Here is a 22,583-nt window from a genome sequence, read left to right as displayed (position 1 = left end):
CATGTGCTTAAGTTATTTGTGATTCCCAGAGAATGTACTCTGTACTTCGACAAAACCTTGAGTTTACTTTGTTTATCAGTCAAATTTTTAAATGCATCTTTGCAGTTTGTGTTTGGCTTCGTCTGCATCTGGCACAGCTAGGTAAAGAAAAAAAATCCTGTCACCCTGCTAAGAAAGCTATCTGTAGCCTAGTAAAAGTCCTCGGTGTAGGAGAGAAGTGATTTGTACAATAACAAAATTCCACAATGTAGATACCATATTGAGAGAAGACCAGCTGCCTTCAAAGCTTGGTCAGCTGTGTGTTTGTTCACAGAGGGGGGAATCTGGCACTTTGGTGTGGAAGAGACCTTGCGAAGACAGTTTTCAGTGACAGACTGCTCTGGCCATGAAAGCGCTCTAGTGTTTATGCTTTCACTTCACTGCACTGAGCCTCTTTTTAAAGTCTGTAAATTACACCACAGTACAACACTATTTGTTGCTGTTTATTTGCCTGTAGGGGGAAATGAGCATGGTTTACAGTTCATTGTGAAATAATTGTACTGATCAGTTACCCCCCCCACACACACACACACACACACACACACACACACACACACACACACACACACACACACCGTGTGTTGTTTACGTCCGTGCAGGTTCAGGGTCATTTTTGGGAGTAACTTCAGTGGCACCACCCCATCCCCCCCACCCTGTCTCATTCCTTAGTCAAGACCAAGAAGAAACAGAGCTTGTCTTGGTACAGCTGAGTAGAGAAGAATCTCAACATTTTTAATCACTAGTTTTCTTTTTTTTTTTTTTTTTTTTTTTTTTTGCCAGACATAAGAGAAGCTTTTGCATATATTTTATATCTTGGCTGCAGTACTTTTTGAGAAAAGTTTGGCTCACTGGGCGGAACAATCTAAAGAAGAGTTTGTAGGAAGCTGACACACGGTAAGTTTATTTTTAACGTCCAAGTATGAGCTCCGGTGAAGTGAAAGCATTTCCAAAAAACGCATGATTTATGACTGTGGCTTGAAAGTGAAGTTTAAACGCTTCAAATCTGCAGGCCGGTTTTTCTATCCTCTTTACGTTTTTCTGGATTTTTGTGTGTGTGTGTGTGTGTGTGTGTGTGTGTGTGTGTGTGTGTGTGTGCAACCCCCCAACTAAATGTGAACATGTTAATGTCTAATTACAAGCTGCTTTCACAAATTTTGATGCACGTGCCCAACGTGTATTTTTCCATTTACCGGTGCATCATGCTGGGTATGTGAAAGTGTCAACGTTTTCATTCAGTTGGCTCGGAGGGGTGCACCTTATAAATGCCACGCCATCGGAGAAGTTCAATGGGGTTTGGTGTCACACTTTCACTCGATGTGGCAGCCAAGTTGCTAAAGTTATGAAATGTTCACAACCTGTATCGCAGAGAACAACAACGCGATCTATCGTGAAGAGGAGTCACCGGCCTGTCTGATGCACGTATCAGTCTTGATAAGTTTCCAAACACTGTATCCTGCACAGAAGTTGCAGTGTCCAAATGTCTGTTTCATCAAACGTGTTCAACACGAGCCAATTAAAGTTCAAATTAATTGACCTTGCAAAATAAATTTCGTCTTGATTCATAGGTCTCAAAGCTTGCAGTAAGGTGATGATATGTCTATGTGGGGGTTGTCTATATGGGTAAATGTAAGTGAAATGTAAAACGTAAGCTCCTTTTCCTAATTGCAAACTGTCTGTGTTAATCCCACTTTATTGTAATCCATGGTAATTCATTTTAAATTGCTTTATGAGCTTCTTTACTGTCTCCACATTATATTCCTCTACATCACTCAGAAGGCTAACAAACAAGATTATTGGATCGGTTCTTTTTTGAATAACTCACCCTGTATTTGTTTGATTAAACCTGATTGGCAGGCCTTTGTTGTTAATCCTGCTCCCAGGGCTGAAATGTTCATTTCTCTCCACTCCAGTCCCATGTTCACACCCCCTCTCTAGTCTGCATGAATCCCAGTCAATGCTCTGGGCCAGGGAAGGAGCCCTTGGCACTGCTAACATAGGCATGATATTTACAATGCAACACATTTCATTTCATGGCTTAGCTTTTCTGCAGCTGCGGAGCTACGCAGTGTATACCTACATTACATTTTTGTTGTCATGTCTTGGGATGTTATGCCTGTAATTTGGCTGTGAAGCGAACACAATTGCAACCATTATGCTCTCGAAATTGTGAATCTTCTGCAACTCCAGTGTCCAATCACAAGTGGTAGTCTGGTTGTGGAACTGTAGCCTGTAAACATGAGTGTAAGAGAACCCCAAGGAATGCCCTAGATAATATATAGACAGAAAGACAGCCGCAGGAGTCTAATGCCCCAAATGTAAACTAGATGACCCAGCAAAACCCATCCAAACCCACTGACCAAGTATCCAGTGCAACTCAACACCAGCCTGGTCTTGCACCCCCTCTACTGCCAAGCACCACGTTCTGAGGTGCTGAGCCTGAAATAGATCATCCTCTCCTACCCAGATTCATGAATCCATATCATTAAGACACATCCTGATAAGTAGTGTTTAGCTGAGATGGAACATTGTGTCTCAGGCATGGTTTTGATGAGAAGGCACTCCTTAGACTGAAATTCTGTTCAATTAAGTTGTCACCAGGAGTACTACTTAGCCTGTGAAAATGGTTGCATACCTCTGGTTCTGGAAGGTGCTTGACAATATAAAATAAACCCTTTTAGTGTCATCTAGGACTTTGGCTTGTCCGTTTAATGACATAAAAGTGAAGAATTAGCAACACCAATTGTTCATCTCAACGCTGTTAACTTCTAATAATTGACCAATTAATTGTTAATTGCAATTATTTGTATGAAAATTAATTGTCAACAAAAATGTAGTGTCCATGATGGTACTTCTAGATCTAATAAAAACACTATTACGTTGCATTATGGATGATCCTGTGTTAATGCTGCTTTGATTTTAGCCATTCTGTTTTTGGTGTTCACCTTTAACAATATAATTTTAAGCTGCAGTTTAATGCACACAGTCAAGTTGATAAATAAAGCATTGTTTCCCATACCTGACTTCTCATTGCTCTTGAGAACAACAACTAACCTGAACCACCCTAAACTTTGCCTGAGCTGACTGCTTGGTAGTTTCTGTATGACACTCGAGGTGAGTTGCACATTTTTTTTTAAACATGCTCCTCTGTTGGCAAGAGTGTTTAGGTTTATGAGTTATATTAGCCTGGAGGGAGTCAGACAGTTACAAAGTCTATCACATGAAAAATCTTCAACTTCCTGTCACTTAAGAACGTGACTCTCATACAACTAATTATGAATGACACAGATCACAATGCTACATCATTGTGTTAAGACGTGTTTTATTTGTCTTTATTGTTATTTACATCCTAACAAGATGCTTGTCTGATTCAGGTACAATGGCTCTTGTGTTGGTGGCGTTCAGCTCCTGGCTGGCTCCTGCACTTGGTGAGCATCCTTTTCACTAAATTGTCAGCAGCTTTAGATTGATCCTCCTTTCAAACAACCTTTGTCAGCAGGATGTTCCTCAACTACTTTCCCTCTCTGTAGTTTAGTTTTAAGTTCCTCCATGCTAAAAAGCTGATGTGTCTGTATAACAGGATCAGCATTTGGCAGGGAGGTGTTCGGTAAGTTTCCTGTTTCAGAGTGGACGCTGCATGGCCTTTTGATTTTATTTGAATCTTTTTACGCTGTTTGCTTATTTGTATGGCTGTTTTCCATGTGCCCCTTTTGATAAAAATGTTTGCATCATTTGCATTTGATATTTTTCAGCTAAAATGTTTTCTGTCAGTTTTGTGCTCTGTGAAAAGGCCATGTCAAGAGAGCATGAATGTTTCCTTTCACTGCAGTTTGAATTATTAGTTATTCAGACTTCAGACAAATTTTCCATTGTTGATGCAGGTCCTGATCTTTGATTTGTGTCTCCGCAGTGCACACTGCATGCCATCACTTGGACTTGATGTTAAGCAGATTTGCCTACACAAAGGCTTATTTTTATCTACTTTGACTCTTTGGTCAGACCTTATTTGAAAAGATTTGTCAACACCTAGATGATAAGATTGCGTTTTCTCTTCAGTGAGAAAAAGACTAACAGGAGGTTTTAACGCCCAAGAATGAGGTCAGAGTTAACTCGAACACTCTAACCTTTTCTCCCCAGCAAACAAGATGCAACAATGTATGAGTTACTGAGTTCAGGGTTTCAGCCAAATCATGTCTAGCAGTTCATGTCAGACTTTTCTGAATCACATAAATAAAGGACAATTTTATTTTACCAGGTCAGAAACGACTCTCAGCTTTTAGCATCTAAACTTACTGTTGAAGAGCTGTAAGAATAATAAAGCTTGTCGTCTTACTCATCTGATTAAACTTGTAAATTATCATTGTAATGTATTCAGCATCATTTGTCAAAGTTTATATCCAAGCACAACGACTAAGACTGGCTGACATTTAAAATGCTGTTTACAGTCTGTTGAATATTTCAACGACAGCTGTAAAAACAACACATTAATGATGTGAAATTTATGTAAACTCCAGTTTGCTACCTCAAGGTTGCATTGTTCTCACTCCAAACATCCCTACTATATACAACGTCTGCTTTATGTCTTACACAAGCTGAAGTTGGCTGTTTAATTGTTCTGGTTGTTGAACAATAATCATTCATTCAACAAAAATATCAATTCATGTAATATTCTTCCTTGGAGAAGTACACCCATGCCCCCTTTTAGGAGGAATAACGTCCTGTAGGTGTTTTTGCATTATTGTCCCCCAGTCTCTGACCACTCAGCCATGCAAACTTGCTTCATTTTCAAGATATTTGAGGGTTTTCTTGCATGCTGCCTGTTTCAATCCCCTTACAAAATTCAATGGGATTCCAATCTGCCCTTTGACTTGGCTGTTAACCATCCATCTCTTCTGTTTGAGACATTCTTTTGTGGATTTGTGAGTGTGATTTGGATCATTATACTGTTGAAAGTTCCACTTCAACTTTCGGGCAGATGGTCTCACATTATCTTCAAGCACTCTTTGATATGATGCAGAATTTATAGTTGAATCGATGCATGGAAGCTGCCCAGTTCCTGAGGCAGTGAAACAACCCCAAACCATATCATTTCCACCACTATGGTTCACAGTTAATAGTCAGTTTAAACAAACATGTCTACTGTTACAGTGGCCAACAATTCTTATGTTTGATTTGTCTGTCCAGAACACATTATTCCAACTGTGTTCATTGGCAAACTGTAGTTTGTGCTATAATGTTATTTTTGGTAATCAAAGGCTTTTTTCCTGGTGCAATCTGATATTGACATGTGCACTTTGACTCCACCAGTTGTTACCAGAGTTATCTGTAGAGCCTGTGATACCTTTTTTTGGGGTACTCTGAGATGTTAATTTGCACCATTTGTTTGTCTACTTGTAGATTATTTTCTTTTCAGTGGAATGCTTTATTGCAAATAATTTAGAGATCTTTTTAAATCCCTTGCCAGACTCACAGGCATCCACAACTCGAGGGCTCTTTAGATCTCATCAGGATGACATCACACACTAAAATAGCAAAGGGAACTGTTATTTATTTTAACCTTGAGAATTAGTACAACATGTCAAGTCCTTGCGTCATTTGTTAGATTATTATTAATAGGCTCTGCTTTAAAAGAGGATACAAATTTTACTTGTCCAAATATATCAAAATGTTTACTTGTCCAAATATATCAAGACAGCCAACAATTTCCATGGCATTTACCAATTTTTTTTACATAACTACAGTTACCTTAATCTACGGCAGGGGTGTCAAACATACGGCCCGCGGGCCAGATCTGGCCCGCCAGTGGGTCCAGATCGGCCCGCCGGATGACTTTGCTAAGTGTGAAAATTACAGAAAGACATAAATTGCATTTCTATGAGAATATGGAGGTTTATGAGTACAAACGTTTTGTAATTTTTTTTAATCGATCCAGTAATTGCTTCAAAAACAGCGTAAATGCGATGTCTGCTCCGGAGGCAGAAGCGCTCGTTGCCACAGGCAGCAGTGCTCGCTGCTCACTTTGTGACACGTTTGACATCAAATGCGTCACAAAGCGAGGGAATCTGCAGAGGAGAGCCCAGGCAGATAAACAGTGGGCTGATGTCTGAGTTTTTGGTCTTTATGTTTCTAGTTTATTGTAGAAAGACCTTAAAATAGGGTTTATCAACCAAAAACCTTCACCAATGATTTAAACATAGAGAAATATTGTCGTTATGTATGCTATGATTTTACTGGTCTGGCCCACTTGAGATCAAAGTGGGCAGTATGTGGCCCCTTAACTAAAATGAGTTTGACACCCCTGATCTACGGTGTATGGGACAAATACACTGTGACTGAGAGAGTTTGGAGAAATTTCATTTGAATCAGTTATCCATAAATTTTTCCTCTTGATAGGATTATTACAACCCAGTATGTGTACGTAGGTTGGTATTTGAAGGTTGTGTGCACACTCTGGAGAGTGAATTTGCTCCACTACCCTCAGTTTTGCCATTTGCTGGCATGCACTTACACCACCAGGGGAATTTCTTATAAAGACTTATGTTTTCTGCTTCTTTTTTCACAGCTTCAGCAGCAGTTGAGGAAAAAGGTGGGTATTATTTGAACCAAAGTCAAATTAAGATAAGCCGCATACTCACTGTAGCTAGCATATAAATTAGTGTAGGTGAATGACTGAGGCACTAAAACTGCTGAATAGCTGTAATATCACAAGTACTCTGTGAAGTGTGTCAGTGGGTAAATCTGCTTCTCATTTGTTCCCTCTCTCTGCTCTCCCCTACCAGACAATGACAGCGCTTTTAATTACGGTGAGTGCCGAGCAGATGAACGTGGTCTTTTAATGGTCAACCCTCTGCACAGGAAACATCTGGGAGATTGAGATGAGTTTGCATTTTGTACTTGTTTTTCCAGAAGGGATGGAAAAGTTTCACCCTAATGCCAAGCTTTTGGAGTAGCCCCAATACAAATACCTAAGATCCTGTCCACTGGGATGATTTTGAGTCTGTCCAAGGGACGAAACTGCACAAAACGACAGAACATCTGCTTTGACATCCTATGAATAACTACAATCAGCTGTGCAGTTGTTAGAATTTGTTCTTTTTGGCAGTAGGTCATTGTGTTCTCGTAATCATGGTGTACCATTCTAACCATGGCCTGTGTCGTAATGGAAGACTATTCATTTGGTTTGAAAGGCCTAATTTCCTCTGGGCACCTTTTGTTTGTTTTGTTTTTTGTTTTTTTGCCCTCCTCTCTTTTTCCTCTTGGTGTTTACATTTGATTCCTTCACTAAAGGACCAGTAAACCATGTCCTGCCAAAATCCAATTGGGAGAAGCTTTAAATTGAACCAAAGGTTAAAACGCACACGCACAGGATTAAGCCTGACAAGATGTAGTGAGTGATTTGCTTAAAGCTTTATTGTTTACTTGTTGATAAAGTAATAACAATATTTATCAAAATGTGTCAGGACTCTACCAGAAAATTGGTGATTGATGAGTTAATGTATTATAATGGAGAAATTAATGTGTTTTATGAGACAACAGATCTATTACGTGCGTATTTATTTTTTATACTTGTTTTTGAGGTTTGTTTCTTTAAAGAGCCTTACTACTTTGTACCCTTCACTCACTTCGGACACTAAACTTAATCCCTTGATGGTTTCCCCTCAGGGGATCCTATGATAAATCTCAGATGTTACAAAATATTTACAGCTTTCCTCAGCCTTGTGAAATGCTGGGGATTTTCATCTCTTTTAGCCAGCACACCAGCGCCATAACTTATGTCTAATAGTCTCATATAATAAATACTTCCTTTTAAGGGATCTCAAGTCAGGAAGACAAGGGATACTTTTTTCTTTTTTTCAGAATTTCAGTTCCTTTTTCTGTAGCACTATCCAGACTAATTATGACATCCACTTAAAGAATTAAAGCTGACCATGCTGTTTGCAGTTTTGGTGACTGCTGGTTTGTGCAGTGCTGCTCTTCAATTAAAATGCATTAAAAACCTCAAAAAAGTCCTCAAAGGGCTTTCAAGTTCATATTATTAAGACTTTTATGTGCTATCATGCACTACAGCAAGCACTCTAAAGTACTTTTTTCATTTTAGATTATGAATCTCTGAGAATCGGTGGCCTGGTTTTTGCAGTGGTACTGTTCCTCCTGGGCATCGCCCTCATTGTCAGTAAGTATACAACTAAAGTACACTACAGATGTGCAGTGCTAATCCTTGTATGTGTGAACTGACCTCACAGTCTCCCGAATTCAAATAGTGCTGCAAACCAAGCTGGCTTCTGTTTCTACACAGATGCTGCTTTCACAATCCCGTTCTGAATTTATGGTTCCTGTATCACAGCTATTTGGCCTTTATATCGTATCCCTTTTCTCACTCACTGTGTCCTTCCAAGGTTCCTCCTCGTACCTGCCAGCACATGCTGCTGCTGCCAGTGGTAGCCCTGAAACTAATACCTACTAATACATAATTCAGCGGGACACACACTCTCTCTGATCCTGTTAGTAAAGAGCAGCGTGGGATTGTAACTGCATTCTATAAAGACCTGTGTTTAAGACATTTCTTTTAGTATGAAACAGAGAAGTGGAAATACAAGCAAAATATTTACTGAAATCAAAAAACAAAAAGACGATTATAGAAATTGAATCATCTGTCCAAATGTTAATCAAAACTGTCATATCAGCTAATATTGTTGTTTTTTGTATTATTTAATTTATTCCAAAATTAACAGGTCTTTAACAGATTAAAATAAAACAACTAAACTAGCAATACTTATCATTATGTTTATGCAATTTGCTTAAGAAGCAGAACATATTTGCTTGTTTTTGGCTCAAAAATGGGTCTTGAATTATATCTGTGAATATATTTAAACTGTCATTTTAAGAGTTACAATTGGGCCCCTTCAGGTTTTTGAAATCAACTGATTGCATGAAACACTGTTAAAAATCTGTTTGATCTTCATTTGATTTAATCAGCACTTTTAAAAGTGTGACATCAAATGCTTAAAGGGCCTGCGGCAACTCTTAAAGGCAGAGCATGAAATGGAACATAAAGACGGCAAACCTTGGAAGATTATTATTTGCCATTTAAAATTTTGCATTTGGAATTTTAAAGAAATTTATTGACAGCCGTAGGCAGCCTTTGGCTCCAATGTGTGTCAAAGTGAGTGAATAAAAGCTGAGTTTTAAGATGCTTCCTATTTTATTATTAGCCCTGTTAGTATGTAGGTCACTAACTTAGTCTGGGGTTTCCCAGCTGTTTTGTTGGCCACCAGGATGAATAAAGCATCCATCCATCCTTCCCTCCTTCCCTCCTTCCCTTGGACCTTATCTGGATTTTATCCTGACCTAATTTAGACCTTATTTAGAACTAATCGAGACTTTATACGGACCTAATTTAGACTTTATCTTGACCTAATATGGACTTTATCCGGACCTTATTTGGACTTTATTTGTACCTAATCTAGACTTTATCCGGACCTTATTTAGACGTTATTTAGACCTAATCTAGTCTTTGTCCAGACTTTATTTAGATGTTATTTAGACCTAATCTAGACCTTATCCGGATCCTGAGAAACCCTCTTCCATAGAGATAAGAATTTTGTTTTATCATCTTTAACCTATAAGACACGACTTTTACTCAGTGTCACTATAGACCATCTGTAGCCCAAATAGAAATTCTTTACAGAAAGTAGAGACTCGGAAAGTAGATCATACGTGATTAATTTCATACACTCGGCTGGTGACTTGGTAGACAGAGACTTGAGATGCTTAAGAATATTTGTGAATGAAATATACACTGTCATGTCCTTCCCAGTGACATTCATTAGCAAACTGACCTGGGTCTGAATTACATGACATTTTTCAGCACACATTTGGTGTTTATAGTTTAACAACTGAATCTTCTTGTTATTTAGATATATGAATATAATCTTGGGCTCAGGCCAACAAGCTGCAAAAGCTCACTGCCATGGTCGCAGACATTCCCTTTAATAACACTTGTGTCCTTTCTGTACAACAACATAGCAATGACAATAAAGTCCCTGTATAAATCTTTTTCTTGTGTTTCTGCCAAAACAAACAGCCCGAAAATGTACCTGTTCAAACAGTGACAAGTCAAGGTAAGTAGAAGTCAGGTTAACAATTTGTAAAGACTTTTAATGTTGTTTTTTTACATACAGATATAGAATTGCAGTTTTTCATTAACTACCTGTTTTTTTTTTTCTCAGATTCAAGGGTCCTGATGTTGAATCAACTGTCCCAAGGGGTAAACATTTTTCTTTCTTTTAATAACAAGAAATTTTAATTGACTACGAAACGGTCATTTCAAAACTCTTTCTACAGCTCAACAGACACAGATGTAAAAGAGGTAGGTGTCTTAAAAAAACATATTTGACTTTACTGCCTGTAGAAGCTGAAAGAACAAATCAAACTTATCTTTTGCTTTTGTCCACAGTTTTACTGACTGCCATTAGGTGGCAGCAAATACCATGATCACAGCAGAGGACAATCTTTCCATGAACACAAGACATAGGAGCTTTTCTTCAATTTCATAATGTTACTGTTCTCCCTTTCCTTCTTTTTTCAAATGTTTTAACATCAATAATTATTACTAGATAATGTGCCTACTTTATACAGAAGCAATAGTTTTATTATTGTTTGTATTTTTGTGACTTTCAAATTGATGCAAAATAATAAAGTAAATGATTGAAATAGTATCTTTCTTTGTTTTTGTATGCTTAGTTAGCTCATTTTCTGTGAGAGTAGAAGTAAACCAGTGAACCCAGCCCTCTATTACTCTGCACCTCTGCCTCTGCTGACACTGCAGACAGTTCAGTTACCCATGCAGTAGTAACTACTAGCAGTGAGTGTGCAATGATTTATGAGCTGTATTGTGCAGCTTTTGGAGAGAGAAAAAACCTCTCCTCATTTTACCTATCTCTGTGTTCAGAGCTGTTTAATGGCAGATTTTCCACCATAGTGAGTCTGGCAGCTTCTGCGAAGGAAAAAGCTGCATATGTAGGCTATATTTTCTCCCCGGAATTGCAGGAGTGGGCTGACTGCATTGCACTGCTCTGCACTGCACTGCACTGCACTGCACTGCACAAAAAACACAACATAAGACAGAAACTGGTGCATTTTCAGCATGCAAGTCCACATTTCTGTGGAAAAATGTTCAGCATTGTAAGAAAAGAGCTGTATTAGATGTTGGAGAAAAAAAACATCATGCACAAACAAATTATCTTAATTTTTTTAATACATAAGTAATAACCACCCTAGCATACACTACTTTACACACCACACAAGACTGTATGATCCTCAGTAAATAGTTGAAAATAGTTCAATTGTCATGTATACTTTGTTGTAGGATAATATTAGCTGTTTTCCTCACTCCTTTATTTAAATTTTGGGTTGCTGTAGTGTCCCAGTATCCCCTGTAGGCTGCAGCATATCTGATTTTTCAGGATTACCCCTGGATTGCACCACTGGCTTTGCAGTATTTCACCATCACCACCAGAGGATCCCTACTGAGTTTACACTGAAGCTTTCATTAAGCTGCTCTGCCCACTGCGCTGTCCAGCTCCCTCATTTCATATCCAGTCCTAAACTGCAACCCAGCAGCCTGCTAAGTTTCTACGAAACAGAGCTTGTCTACATCCCTGCAGTGCAGCCATGGCCACCACAGGTATGACTGTTTTTTCTTCTTTTATGGGATTTTTAAGGGTGTGACATGTAGTGCACTGACAGTGGTTTTACAGATTGAAAGAAAAAATTGCACTTGTTTATTTTTTTATATATGTGATCATATTGTGATATCAAGTAATTTGGACAATTAAGGTTAACTGTTTTATTGTTCCATGTATATTTATGTAGTTTATTTTGCCTACTCTATTGTTGCTACGGTGATGGGATCCTATTTAAGTGATGGTGCATTGATTAGTGTCATAACAAGGGAATTTTTAAGTAAACTACCCACTTGAATGAACAATTACAATATTTAGCACTTGTTCCTCTAAAACTGATTGTTTTTTTTGTAGCAGTAGGGAAACTGATGGAACAAAATAAAAACTGCCAGCTCAGCCACTTGAGACTGAGGGTTCAGCAACATGCAAGCTGCGTTATTGACATCCAGATCACAGTCTGGCATAGACTATAGCCTGCAACACGCTTGTATTTGCAAAATAAGTCACTGTATTGGTCCAGAGAATTCTTAATGTATCATTAAAAATAGCTAAAGCACAGCTATCTTTTCAAATGATCCCTTAAGTCCAAATCACCATTTAAACCCTTTTCACTATTCAAGCTCTCTCTTTGTCTTTGCTGCTGTGATGATACTTCTACATCCTGCTGCTGGCTTGTAACCCATTTTTTTCTGCTGAGCAAAGATGCTGCATTGAGCGCCTCTCAGTGGAAAAAAAAATACTCCTGAGGAGTAGTTGAGCCAAGCCTGCAGATCTTGGGAGCTGAAAACCCTGCTGTCCATTGTGGTGGATTCAGAATACACCCTTAAAGCTAATTGTTCTCCGTTTTGCTAAAACAAAACGTTTGTTTGTTGCTTTATAATTAACAAAACTCTTTCTTTTCAGAAACAATGTTTCCAGACCAAAGTGACTTTGATTATGGTAAGATTTACACCATTTACTAATTTCAAAAATAAAACAAAACATGCTTAACAAATTGAATTTTGTACTTTGGACTACAGTATATTTTCATAAATTTGTCATAAAATTCCAATCTCTGTCGCATATGGTTTTATTCCTTGTAGATTATGAGACATTGCGGACCACAGGGGTTGTCCTTGCTGTTATTATGTTTGTCTCTGGCATTTTAATAGCCCTGAGTAAGTTTAGACTTTCTTTTAAAAATCCCCAAAATGTAGAGGCTTTATGATTTGAGAATATTACCTGTGTAACTTATTTATCATTCTTCAAACAGGTAAAAAATTCACAAAATGTGTAAAATCCTCATCCAAGTAAGAGTGCAAGGCTTAGTGGATGATCTGCCCGTGCATGTTGTATGAATTTGTCCTTGCTCCTGAACTTCTGGGGGGAAAACATCTTTTTCAGAATAAAACTGAGTTTCCCACTTTTTCCCCCACCCTACCCTGGATGCCTCCTCCCTAAATGTCCCCTCTCTGTTCTGCATATACACAACCCAAAGCACACTTCCAACACATTAATTATTTTTACGCAGAACCTTGTGGATCACATGCAGACAGTGCTTTCATTTTCTTTTTATCTCAGTGCTTGTTCTTAAGAAGCATTTTTAAATGTATGCATCACAGTGCTCATGTGTTGGTAGTGAATGGGCAGTGTCAGCTGATCGCATGCTGCTTGTATGGCAAGACAAGAGGAAAGATGAGAGCCGCTGTTTTTAACAGGGCGAAAAGCTGCACTTGGTCTGTGGTTATACTTGGAACCCTGTGACTTCAACTATTTTCACATCTTGTTACTCTGACAATGTCAAATGCACCTTCAAGCTGACGTTATTGCCACAGTTTTCAAACTTAATAAGCATATTTCATTATGAGCAATTCAGATAACTGAAAAAAAACCAAATATTTTCTAATATCTCCCTTTCTTTTTGCAGTTCAAGCTCATCTGGTACCCAAATTCCAAAGACAGAAGGTAAGGGTTCATTTTACTGAATGGAACTGTTTAAAGTCAATATGTGCTTAAAAACAGTGATATCATTTTTTTCTCTCTGTCTCTCTTTTCCCCTTTTCTTTTGCAGTACCTCCTCCAGCTGTTTAGAACATATAGCATATGCTTGAAAAAGGGACGAGGAGTCGTCACAGGACCCACGCTAGCGATAACACACACAAACACACACACACACACACACACACACACACACACTCCAGGTGTTTTGTGGCCATTCTCCTTATGGCTAATATACTGTACCTGTGCCATCTGGATGTTTGATAAACAGGGTTTTCCAACACACCCGCACCTGATCCCAAATCTCCCACTGAATTCTGTAGAAGGTCTGCAACATATCTATTTACTGCTCCATATTGTGTGAATATTGGGACTAAAAGTTTGTTTAAGACAAACAATTAAAGATTAAAAAAAATACTCCCAACCATGAGACTCAACAAGGTGCAATTAATCAAACAAATGCAACAAGTGTGGTTTCTCTTCCATATATTTTTCTGCTATTAAACAATAAAATTAAGATAATGATTGCACAATTATACATTTGTCCAGTTTGTGTCAACGAGTTAACAACTGCATGCATAGATCGAATTTAACCATTAATCTGTTATGATCTACTTTTTTGAGCTTTCAAAAAACAAAAAAAAACATGTTTCATGAAAATATGTTATATGTATAAATGAAGGAAATAAGACATGCTAAAATGAAATAGTATAATAATAAAAATCAAACTGAAATGTTCAGTAATGCCTTACATTTTGAGAGTGCTTTGAAAACTATAATGGATATATTTTGTGCTCTTTTTCTCTAAAGGCAGAGGTAGGCCTATTAAAAGTGAAATTATGAAATTACCAGTAAGGCAACAAAAATTTGACTACTTTCAATTAAAGATCTTGTCTACTTGTCTCTAGTAATCTTAAAATAATTTGAAGCAGGAATTATGTTGCTTGAAATTATTTATGAGGTGAAAAAAAATCTAGAAATAAAAAGCCCTTACATGAGAAATATCAATATTTTCATGTGATTTACAGTAAATTACAACATGTCAAAGATGACATAGGTGAGAGACTTATCTATTACATGGTCATTTCAATGTGAGTGGGTGCCTTGAAAATTAAAACTAATGACTAAAATGTAGACAATTTGTCACCACACTTACTCATGTCATGTCTCAATGATAAGAAATAATTTTATTTGTCACAATCAGTTTCAAAAACTGTTTTACACAGTAAAGTTTCTGTTTCCACAAAGAAAATTTCACCGAAAGTTACACATATGTATGTATGTGTGTATGATGCATACAAGGAAAGTTAAATTAGAGAATAGATTATTCTCATTTTGAACACACGTTCTTTACGTTAGCACACATGCTGATTGAAATTAAAACCATCTCTCAGTGTATCAGTATGATAACTTATTGATGGGGTTTTGTTTTAGAAGACTTACGGGGACATTGTCCTGGAGCTTATTCTAATAATTTCATAGAAATCAACATTAAACTGGGAGTGTAGCCTATCGGAAAAATGAAGATGACTCCACCTTCCACAACAGCATCTAGACCTTCTGCATTTTGTAATAACTAATGCTCTCCATTTCGGCCATTTCATTTCGAAATATCAAATATACATTTTACAAAAAATAAATACATACATTAAAATGTCTCTATCAGTCAAAAATTTTAAAAGATTGCCTTTTGGTCAGCTTCAGCAGGAGCATTTTGTGAAAAGGCTTGATGGAGAACATCATATTTTAGGGTGAAACATTCACATACAGCTTATTACTAAATAAATAAAGCTCTATAGTTTTACAGCTGCTAAATAAAAGGCAATTTAAGCTTTATGAGTGAAACATTTTTTGTCTAATACAATGTGAATTGTACTGTTTCAAAACAATCATCAATCAAACTAATTTGTTTATCACTTTTAAGGCCAGAGACTCCCAAAACCTCATAAGAATAACTTGTAAATCCCCTTCTTAACGGGGGAACCATCTTAAAGACTCATTCCCTCCAAATGGGGATTGCAAGTCAGTTAAATCATTCCTGGTCCTGCAAGGATATGATACGTCGACGAGAGGAAGCGCTTCTTTTCTTCAGCATGAGCTTGAGCTATAAAGTAAAAGATTAATTAGTGACAGTGAATTACCCTTTATTAAAAACTAAAACAGATAGACTTGAGATTGCTGATATAGCAGGCTGTTGAAATGATGGGCAGATTACCTGCTCTCCCTGCAGGCCACTCTGCAGCAGGTGAGCTGGCTGGTCATTCTCCAGATTGCGGATACTGGGATCAGCTCCTTTGCTCAGCAGCAGCTGCAGGATTTCCTCCTGGTGGGGGTTACCGTGGAGACCAGCAGCCATGTGCAAAGCTGTGTGTCCATGAGCCTATGGCAAAAGGGTAAATACCACATGAATTAGTCTGTTTACAATCAGTGTAGTTATAGTCCTATTACAATAGTAAGCACACAAACGTGCCTAAATATGACATCAAGTTCTGAGTTTAATGTCAGTGTGGGACTCACTTTCATATTGACAAAGTCTTTCATGTTTGGCAGGGGAATCCTCAGCAGATAACGCACCAGATCAATGTTCCCTTCCTTCACAGCCAAGTGCAGCACAGTCTTGTTACTTTTGATTTCCTGGAATTGGACAATTAGAAGTGATGGAAAAAAATATATTGAAACCACAAGTCTAAGAACTAAGACATTTAGGACAAAACAAAAGAAAATGTGTGTGTGTGTGTGAGGGTGGTGATAACTGGCACTATGACATAATCTTGGTTAGACAAAGCCTGATCACTGCCCCTCTGAACTGTAACTGCCAACTGAGAGGTCAGGGTTTATCATATTGAACTTTGATGCTTCTGCTCCAGATTTGTTGCCCGAGTGGGCTACTGTACCTGGCTGAGCAGGGACACCTCTGCACTGAGAAGCATCTGTACACAGGAGAGCTTCTCCGCTGCCTTGGTCTGAAGATTAACATCTGCCAGCCCGATGGTAGACAAAGCCTTCATGGTGACACTGTGAGAAATGGCTGCACAGTGAAGAGGCGTCATACCTGAGGTAAAGAAGATGACATGTGGAACATTTGAATTAAGGCTCCAGTACGTAAATCTTTTTGAGTTTGTGATGAATACTTGGTCCAAATTATAATGTATGGCTCTGTAAACTCATCATCTCTGTTGTTTAATCATATTTATAGTAATAACAACAGGGAGAACATTAAATTACCTTCAAAATTTCGGGCCTCCAGGTTGACAGCCGGCCTGCTAGACAGAATTGCCTGTAGAAACAAATCAGTTTTAGGGTCTGCTCAGTGTACTCGTTTGTGAGGAACTTTTTCATTGTCATGATAGAGTGATTCGGTATAACTTTACCTGCAGAACCCTGGGGAATCCATAGTGAGCAGCTAGATGAAGGGCAGTTTGTCCTTTAACTTCACAGGCGTTGATGTCTGCTCCTAATGACAGCAGATCTTGCACAATCTCTGGCTGGTTTGCAGTCACTGCCACCAGTAAGGCCGTCTGCACAAGCACATTTATTATGTAGGTTTATTTGAGAAATTATAATCCTGCATTTATGTTTGTAAAAAAAAAAACTGAGAAAAAGAGAAATCTGCACACTTTGGAAGACTTTTTTTTAATTTTTGTATTACCTTTCCTTTATGCTCTTTGGCATCAAGCCCCCCTGCATCCCTGAGCCTCTCTGCTGCAGCAAAGGCACACTCCCTGAGCCCCTTGGCAGTGTAGATGTGCAGGATGCTGACAGAGCAGGAGCACATTATAAATTATTTATAGATGAGGCTGGATAATCGTGGTAATCCCCACAACCAATTTCCCTCAATTCACTTTCATAGTTGAACGTGTTGTTTCATTTTATGAGTTTCTAATCACAAAGCATGACATGTTTTTTTTTTCTTAATCTCTCTGATTATCAAACTGCACATGTGGTTCTCACTTTTAGTTCATGACTGAAAACGAAACTCTGCGGAAGTAAATAAATTGTGTACTCATATACACCCATTCAAAGAACATACTCATATCAACAGTGGAGGTTTAAGCAGGTCAAGAAAGAAAATATTATATAGTTTCAAATCTTCTGTTGCAAAATATGCTGAATAACTAAGTTAGGGCCCATATGCAGTGACAAATTTGTATTTTTTTCTTAGGCCTTGCTAGCAGATACAATCCGCACACATACACTCAGAAGCACTTACGTGTCTCCATCTTCATCCTGGCAGGTGGCTCTGCTGTAGTCCATCCCATTGAGCAGCATCCTTGCCTCCTCCAGCTTAGTAGCATCCATTGATGGACCAAAACTCAGCTGTGTGGTCTGACCAGAACTCAGAAGTGACCAAGAAGTAGCCCTGCCGGGATCTACGACTGCCATCGGGCCGTCCTGCGCAAAAGGATGCCAGTTTAATTTACATCATCGAGGTAGGATTGTGAATTTACAGACAGACACAGGTTCATCATCTGAAAGTCCACAAAATGATTTTTCTTACATAAGTTTGAGACACTGTATCTTCAAATGGGAGCTGCTGCTGTGTGCTGTATTCAGATGTCATTGGGAGGCTGTAGGCTGCAGCATAGCTGGGTCCTGGATGGTTGGTGTAGTAACTGAGTGTAGACTCAGGGGCTGGGGCCCAAGACTCATAGCTCACTGCCATGTCTGAGTAGCTGCTTGCTGCACCTACAATGGCGGAGGCAGAATGTAATTCATCACTGGAGACTCAGTCAGTAATAGTTATACTGTGTTCTGTAATATGCTCAAGATATCAGGCCACAAACTTTAAATAATTTCATATTAGAGCAGTAGTTTTTAGAAAACATTGACTATAAATAGTATATTTGCTGAAGACCATTTTCTGAAGGAAAAATGCAAGTTACCCAGACCAACAATATGCTTCACTGATGTGCCTTTTATAGTTTTTACACATTAGTGGATGTCTATGGCACAGATGAAGTCATATCACACTTTAACTACAGACATAATCATTTTTACAATCATTTAATTGTTATTTTGGGGCTTTTCATGCTATTTCTTTACAATAAGAAATACAAAGCTCTTACCTGTGCAGGTAAATGGTTCTGGTGAAGACAACTGCTGAAAGAAGCAAAAAAAAAAAAGAGAGAGAGAGAGAGAGAGAGAGTGAGTGATCATTTAATGATATAGGCCAATATTCGGTGAGATGCTGAGCCCCTCTCGGTGTTGGTCTTACTGTAACAGTGGTTGGAGGAACAGGACTTGTGCTTGCACTAGAGCAGGAGGGTGGCACAGAGGACGTCTCACGTTTTCTCTTCTGCTCCAAGAGTTTCTTCACTGTGGGTAGAGTGCAACACAGCTTCTCTTTTGGCGCTGAAAAAGAAAATTTAATGCCAGAGGGAATGACAATTTTATCATATACAGTCATATGAAAAAGTGATTTGTAAATTATTGCCAAATAATACTTCATAAAACAAGGAATACTTTATCCCTTTTAGAAGACGAATAAGCTTTTTAAATTATTTATTGGACAGAAATATTAAGTAACAAGTAATATTCCTCTGTGGAAAAAGGAACTACACCCTTGGCTTTTAGAAACTATTTGTCCCCATTTGCTAGAATAACTTATCTATCCATTTGTGTTTTGCTGAAACTTTTGTCACTCATACAAACTTCCTGAAGTTGCGAGATGTCTGGGTTTTTTCTTGCTTGCTGTCACTGAGCCGTTTCAAATTCCCCTATAACGTTTCAATGGAATTCAAGTTTAGACTTTAACTTGACTTGGCTTTGACTAGCTGATTGATTTTATTTAAGGCAGGTCTGAACAAATTGTACTGGTGAAAAAACAACCATACAGTTGTTATCACTTCAGATGATTCTTCCTGCTCAGTTTCTCCATGGTGGCATTTTTCTGCTCACCTTTTTCATATGCATAAACATCAAATCCATTATGCCATCATTGTGTTTTCCCCTGTTGTTACAAAACTATAATTTCCATCGAACAGGTAAAGGAAATAAAAGAAATAGGAAAAAAATATTACAAAATCAAACTCTTGTTTCCAGCTTACATGATGTGACCACACAGATTGTTTCCTCCAAAACTTCACCCGACACGTGAAAGATAAAGTGATATTTCCGCCCAGAGTACAAAGGTATAAAGATCTGAGAAACCTCCTCCATTAGGAACACAGATTATGTGGCCATGCACACCAGACAGATTCATCAGAAAAACTTCAGCATGGGATTGCCACTGCTTATTTTCTATGACATCTTCCTGTCCCACTCCGTTACGCTACAGAATCACAAACCACATCTTCCTGCCTTTGGTGTGTCACAGGCACGTCACGTCAACACGTGTAGTTGCCTTGTGCTCTCGATAGCACTTGCATGTCTGGGACACAGAGCACAAGAAGAGTTACATGCTCTTTTGTAACTTCTCTTTTTTTTTTACTCCTTGAATATTGACAGCTGTGGTAAGCCTACAGGGACAGCTCTGTTCACTACAGCAAATGCAGAAAACAAATGCAAATTTAACCACTGACAGAAGAAATATGAGTCCATTGGCTTGCCAGTTTAGATTTCTGCCTGTTAGTTGTGTCTCCTTTGAAACACAACAATCCCACTTCCACTTGAAGCCCTGTCAAAGACAAAAAGTAATTGTGCTGCCGTGTGTCATTACGTCCCCAACACAAAATAAAGGTCACTTAATCAGAATATGTGACATCAGTCAGTACTTTTTAAGCGCCACAAAGTTTCATTTTCAAGTTCAGAAGGTGTTACTACAGGTCACTTAAATCTGACTCATTTGATCTTTACAACAAAATGCTACCTTTGACCTTTTCAACAATGATGTAACACAATGACACAATCTATATGAAAGAGTAGCAAAGGAAATGATCAGATTAACACAAAGAAACAAAAAGCACAGAAGTGTCGATGACTAGAGTAAGAAGACCCACCCACACATGAAGTTGGGATTTAAACTAATTGTCCCCCACACTGTTTTGGACTACGCTGTGCTATATTCAAATAGGGGCTGTGGAAACCCCTGGACATTGAGTCATGTGCGTGGGAGGCTGGGGATTCCGACAACCTTTCAATTTTGGCTCAATCCTCAGAAAAAAGAAAGAAAGAAGCAGTGCAGAGCCAGTTTCCTCATTTTGTGGTTTAACAGATCCGTCGTTCACAACACAACACAACACATGCGTGTGGTCGTTCAGGCTTGTGTCAAGGAAGACACGAACAAAGAAAGTTAAGCAAAGCAAGTTACGCTGTCACATCACACTGCTTGCTTGTCTGGCACTTATCAAAAGGGGAAATGAAAACATGCTAGCAATGGTGGAGCTGTATCAGGGTTTCCCCAAATAAAGTCCTGACTCTTGGAGTCACCCAAATCATGATGTCATTCAGTGAAAACTGAGAGGAAAGCTAGTACATAAAGGTATCACCGAAATAACTGAATGAAAAGATATTGTACACTATTAGTAGAAAGGTGTTTAACCTAAAATACATATCCCCTTGTGTTTTACCAGTAAAACACACCACAGGTTTTTAAAGGGTAATTTCAGGTCAAATAAAGTCAAAACAAAACCTATCAAATGTGTTGAAGCTGATGAGATAGGTGTGTAATGTTGCAGGCTTATAAATTTAATTTAAATTTAAATGAGTTCTCATTATATTAACACAATAAACCATGTTGTAAACAAGTTGAGCATTGTGTATTGTCCAGAAATGCAGTAATAACTAATAAGTGTAATATGTAAATTAGTTTACTGTCAAACCATACAATCTCATGTTTAAAAGTACATTAGAATATATAGGCTATCCAAAGATAGCTAACATCAAATTACACCTGTATTCTACAGATCAAGAGCAGTCATACTCACATTTATCAAAGTGCATGTCAGAAACGGTTTTGCTCAGAAGTCTTCGTCAGATCTTCCACTTGATCACCAATCTGTTCAAAACTGGATAAACCGATTTACAGAGCCGCAGAGATCTGTGATGTTGTAGTAGACTGAAGTCTGTCTGGTTGTTTTATGGCTGTGGCTTGTACACACAGAGCACGTTGTTCCCCATCACCGCCCCCCCAGCTGTGGTCCACGCCCTCTCGCAGAGGGGAAGCCACACATTCACCATTATGTCAATCAAGGGGAGTGAATTAAAGAGAATTGAATGTGAAAAAAAGCTGTGAATAACAACTATGACAACTATTCAAATAAACACAAAGTTATGATGAGGTACAGTGATGCCAGAAGAACAGATTATTTTATCAAAAGTACCACACTGTAAATTAATTAGATAAATAAATTAGATTCTGCATTAAAAATGTTATTTTAAATGTTGTTTAAGCATATGTTTGTTTTATCAGCAAAATGTACTAAAGAATGAAAAGTTAGTCTTGTCAGTATTAGGTAATCATTACTTGTAATTGTGATGTAGCTGGTGGAGATGGATGTAATGTTAACAAATTTGAACTAATACAATCTTCAGTTTATAATAATATATTATATTTCATGAGCCTGAACTCAAGTTTTGTGTTTTAAATATTAATCTGTGACTAACACAAATTATATATGTCAATGTTAAATCAAATGAAGTACAAGTATGGAAGTGATCAAGTACATCAGAAAGTGTAATACTTAAGTAAAGTACTTCAGTCTGACAGCAAGTCAAAGGTTTAAATACTAAATAAAACAGACCCAAAACAACTCATGGGCGACTGAACCAACACAATATTACAGAACCATTAAACTAACTACATAATACTAAACATAAAGTTAGAGTAAAAAACAATCACTTATTTGTTTACCCAAAAAGGAATCACAGCTCACAAAAAAACTTTGATCACATGAGCGTGAACTCATTTTACAGCATTTTATGCTCATTTTACTCCAATGTTAACAC

At 38.1% G+C, this 22,583-nt stretch overlaps 2 protein-coding genes and 1 long non-coding RNA gene across 4 annotated transcripts; 2 read left to right on the top strand and 1 right to left on the bottom strand.

Annotated features, from left to right (window-relative positions):
* Nucleotides 1–684: 684 nt before the first annotated feature.
* Nucleotides 685–10,754, top strand: LOC138194350 (FXYD domain-containing ion transport regulator 6-like). Of its 2 annotated transcripts, XM_069143021.1 has the most exons (10): nucleotides 689–933; nucleotides 3,411–3,464; nucleotides 3,617–3,643; nucleotides 6,599–6,622; nucleotides 6,816–6,839; nucleotides 8,135–8,209; nucleotides 10,121–10,157; nucleotides 10,266–10,303; nucleotides 10,381–10,405; nucleotides 10,493–10,754. In XM_069143021.1, the coding sequence occupies exons 2-9, from the start codon at nucleotides 3,416–3,418 to the stop codon at nucleotides 10,398–10,400; spliced, it is 294 nt and encodes a 97-aa protein (XP_068999122.1). In that variant the 5' UTR covers nucleotides 689–933; nucleotides 3,411–3,415; the 3' UTR covers nucleotides 10,401–10,405; nucleotides 10,493–10,754. The 2 variants fall into 2 exon arrangements, with proteins under 2 accessions (XP_068999123.1, XP_068999122.1); XM_069143022.1 differs by lacking the exon at nucleotides 3,617–3,643 and having other exon boundaries at nucleotides 685–933.
* Nucleotides 10,755–11,165: 411 nt separating this feature from the next.
* Nucleotides 11,166–14,263, top strand: LOC138194351 (uncharacterized). The gene is made up of 4 exons (XR_011177920.1): nucleotides 11,166–11,722; nucleotides 12,624–12,659; nucleotides 13,627–13,664; nucleotides 13,771–14,263. It is a non-coding gene; the product is annotated as an uncharacterized lncRNA (long non-coding RNA).
* Nucleotides 14,264–15,729: 1,466 nt separating this feature from the next.
* LOC138192414 (NF-kappa-B inhibitor delta) lies at nucleotides 15,730–21,605 on the bottom strand. Its single transcript, XM_069139798.1, has 12 exons — nucleotides 21,563–21,605; nucleotides 18,913–19,049; nucleotides 18,764–18,797; nucleotides 18,196–18,383; nucleotides 17,908–18,089; nucleotides 17,347–17,452; nucleotides 17,069–17,215; nucleotides 16,923–16,974; nucleotides 16,592–16,749; nucleotides 16,215–16,331; nucleotides 15,913–16,077; nucleotides 15,730–15,801 (listed from the first exon to the last, which is right to left on the bottom strand). Exons 1-12 carry the CDS (start codon nucleotides 21,576–21,578, stop codon nucleotides 15,730–15,732), a joined length of 1,374 nt encoding a protein of 457 aa, XP_068995899.1. The 5' UTR covers nucleotides 21,579–21,605.
* Nucleotides 21,606–22,583: the final 978 nt, after the last annotated feature.

This window comes from Embiotoca jacksoni, unplaced genomic scaffold (assembly GCF_022577435.1).
Source record: "Embiotoca jacksoni isolate LCO1_2020_lvr unplaced genomic scaffold, fEmbJac1.0.p SCAF_11, whole genome shotgun sequence".
NCBI classification, from domain to species: domain Eukaryota; kingdom Metazoa; phylum Chordata; class Actinopteri; family Embiotocidae; genus Embiotoca; species Embiotoca jacksoni.
Note: the sequence above shows the minus strand (reverse complement) of the source record. Positions and strands in the feature narration are given on the sequence as shown.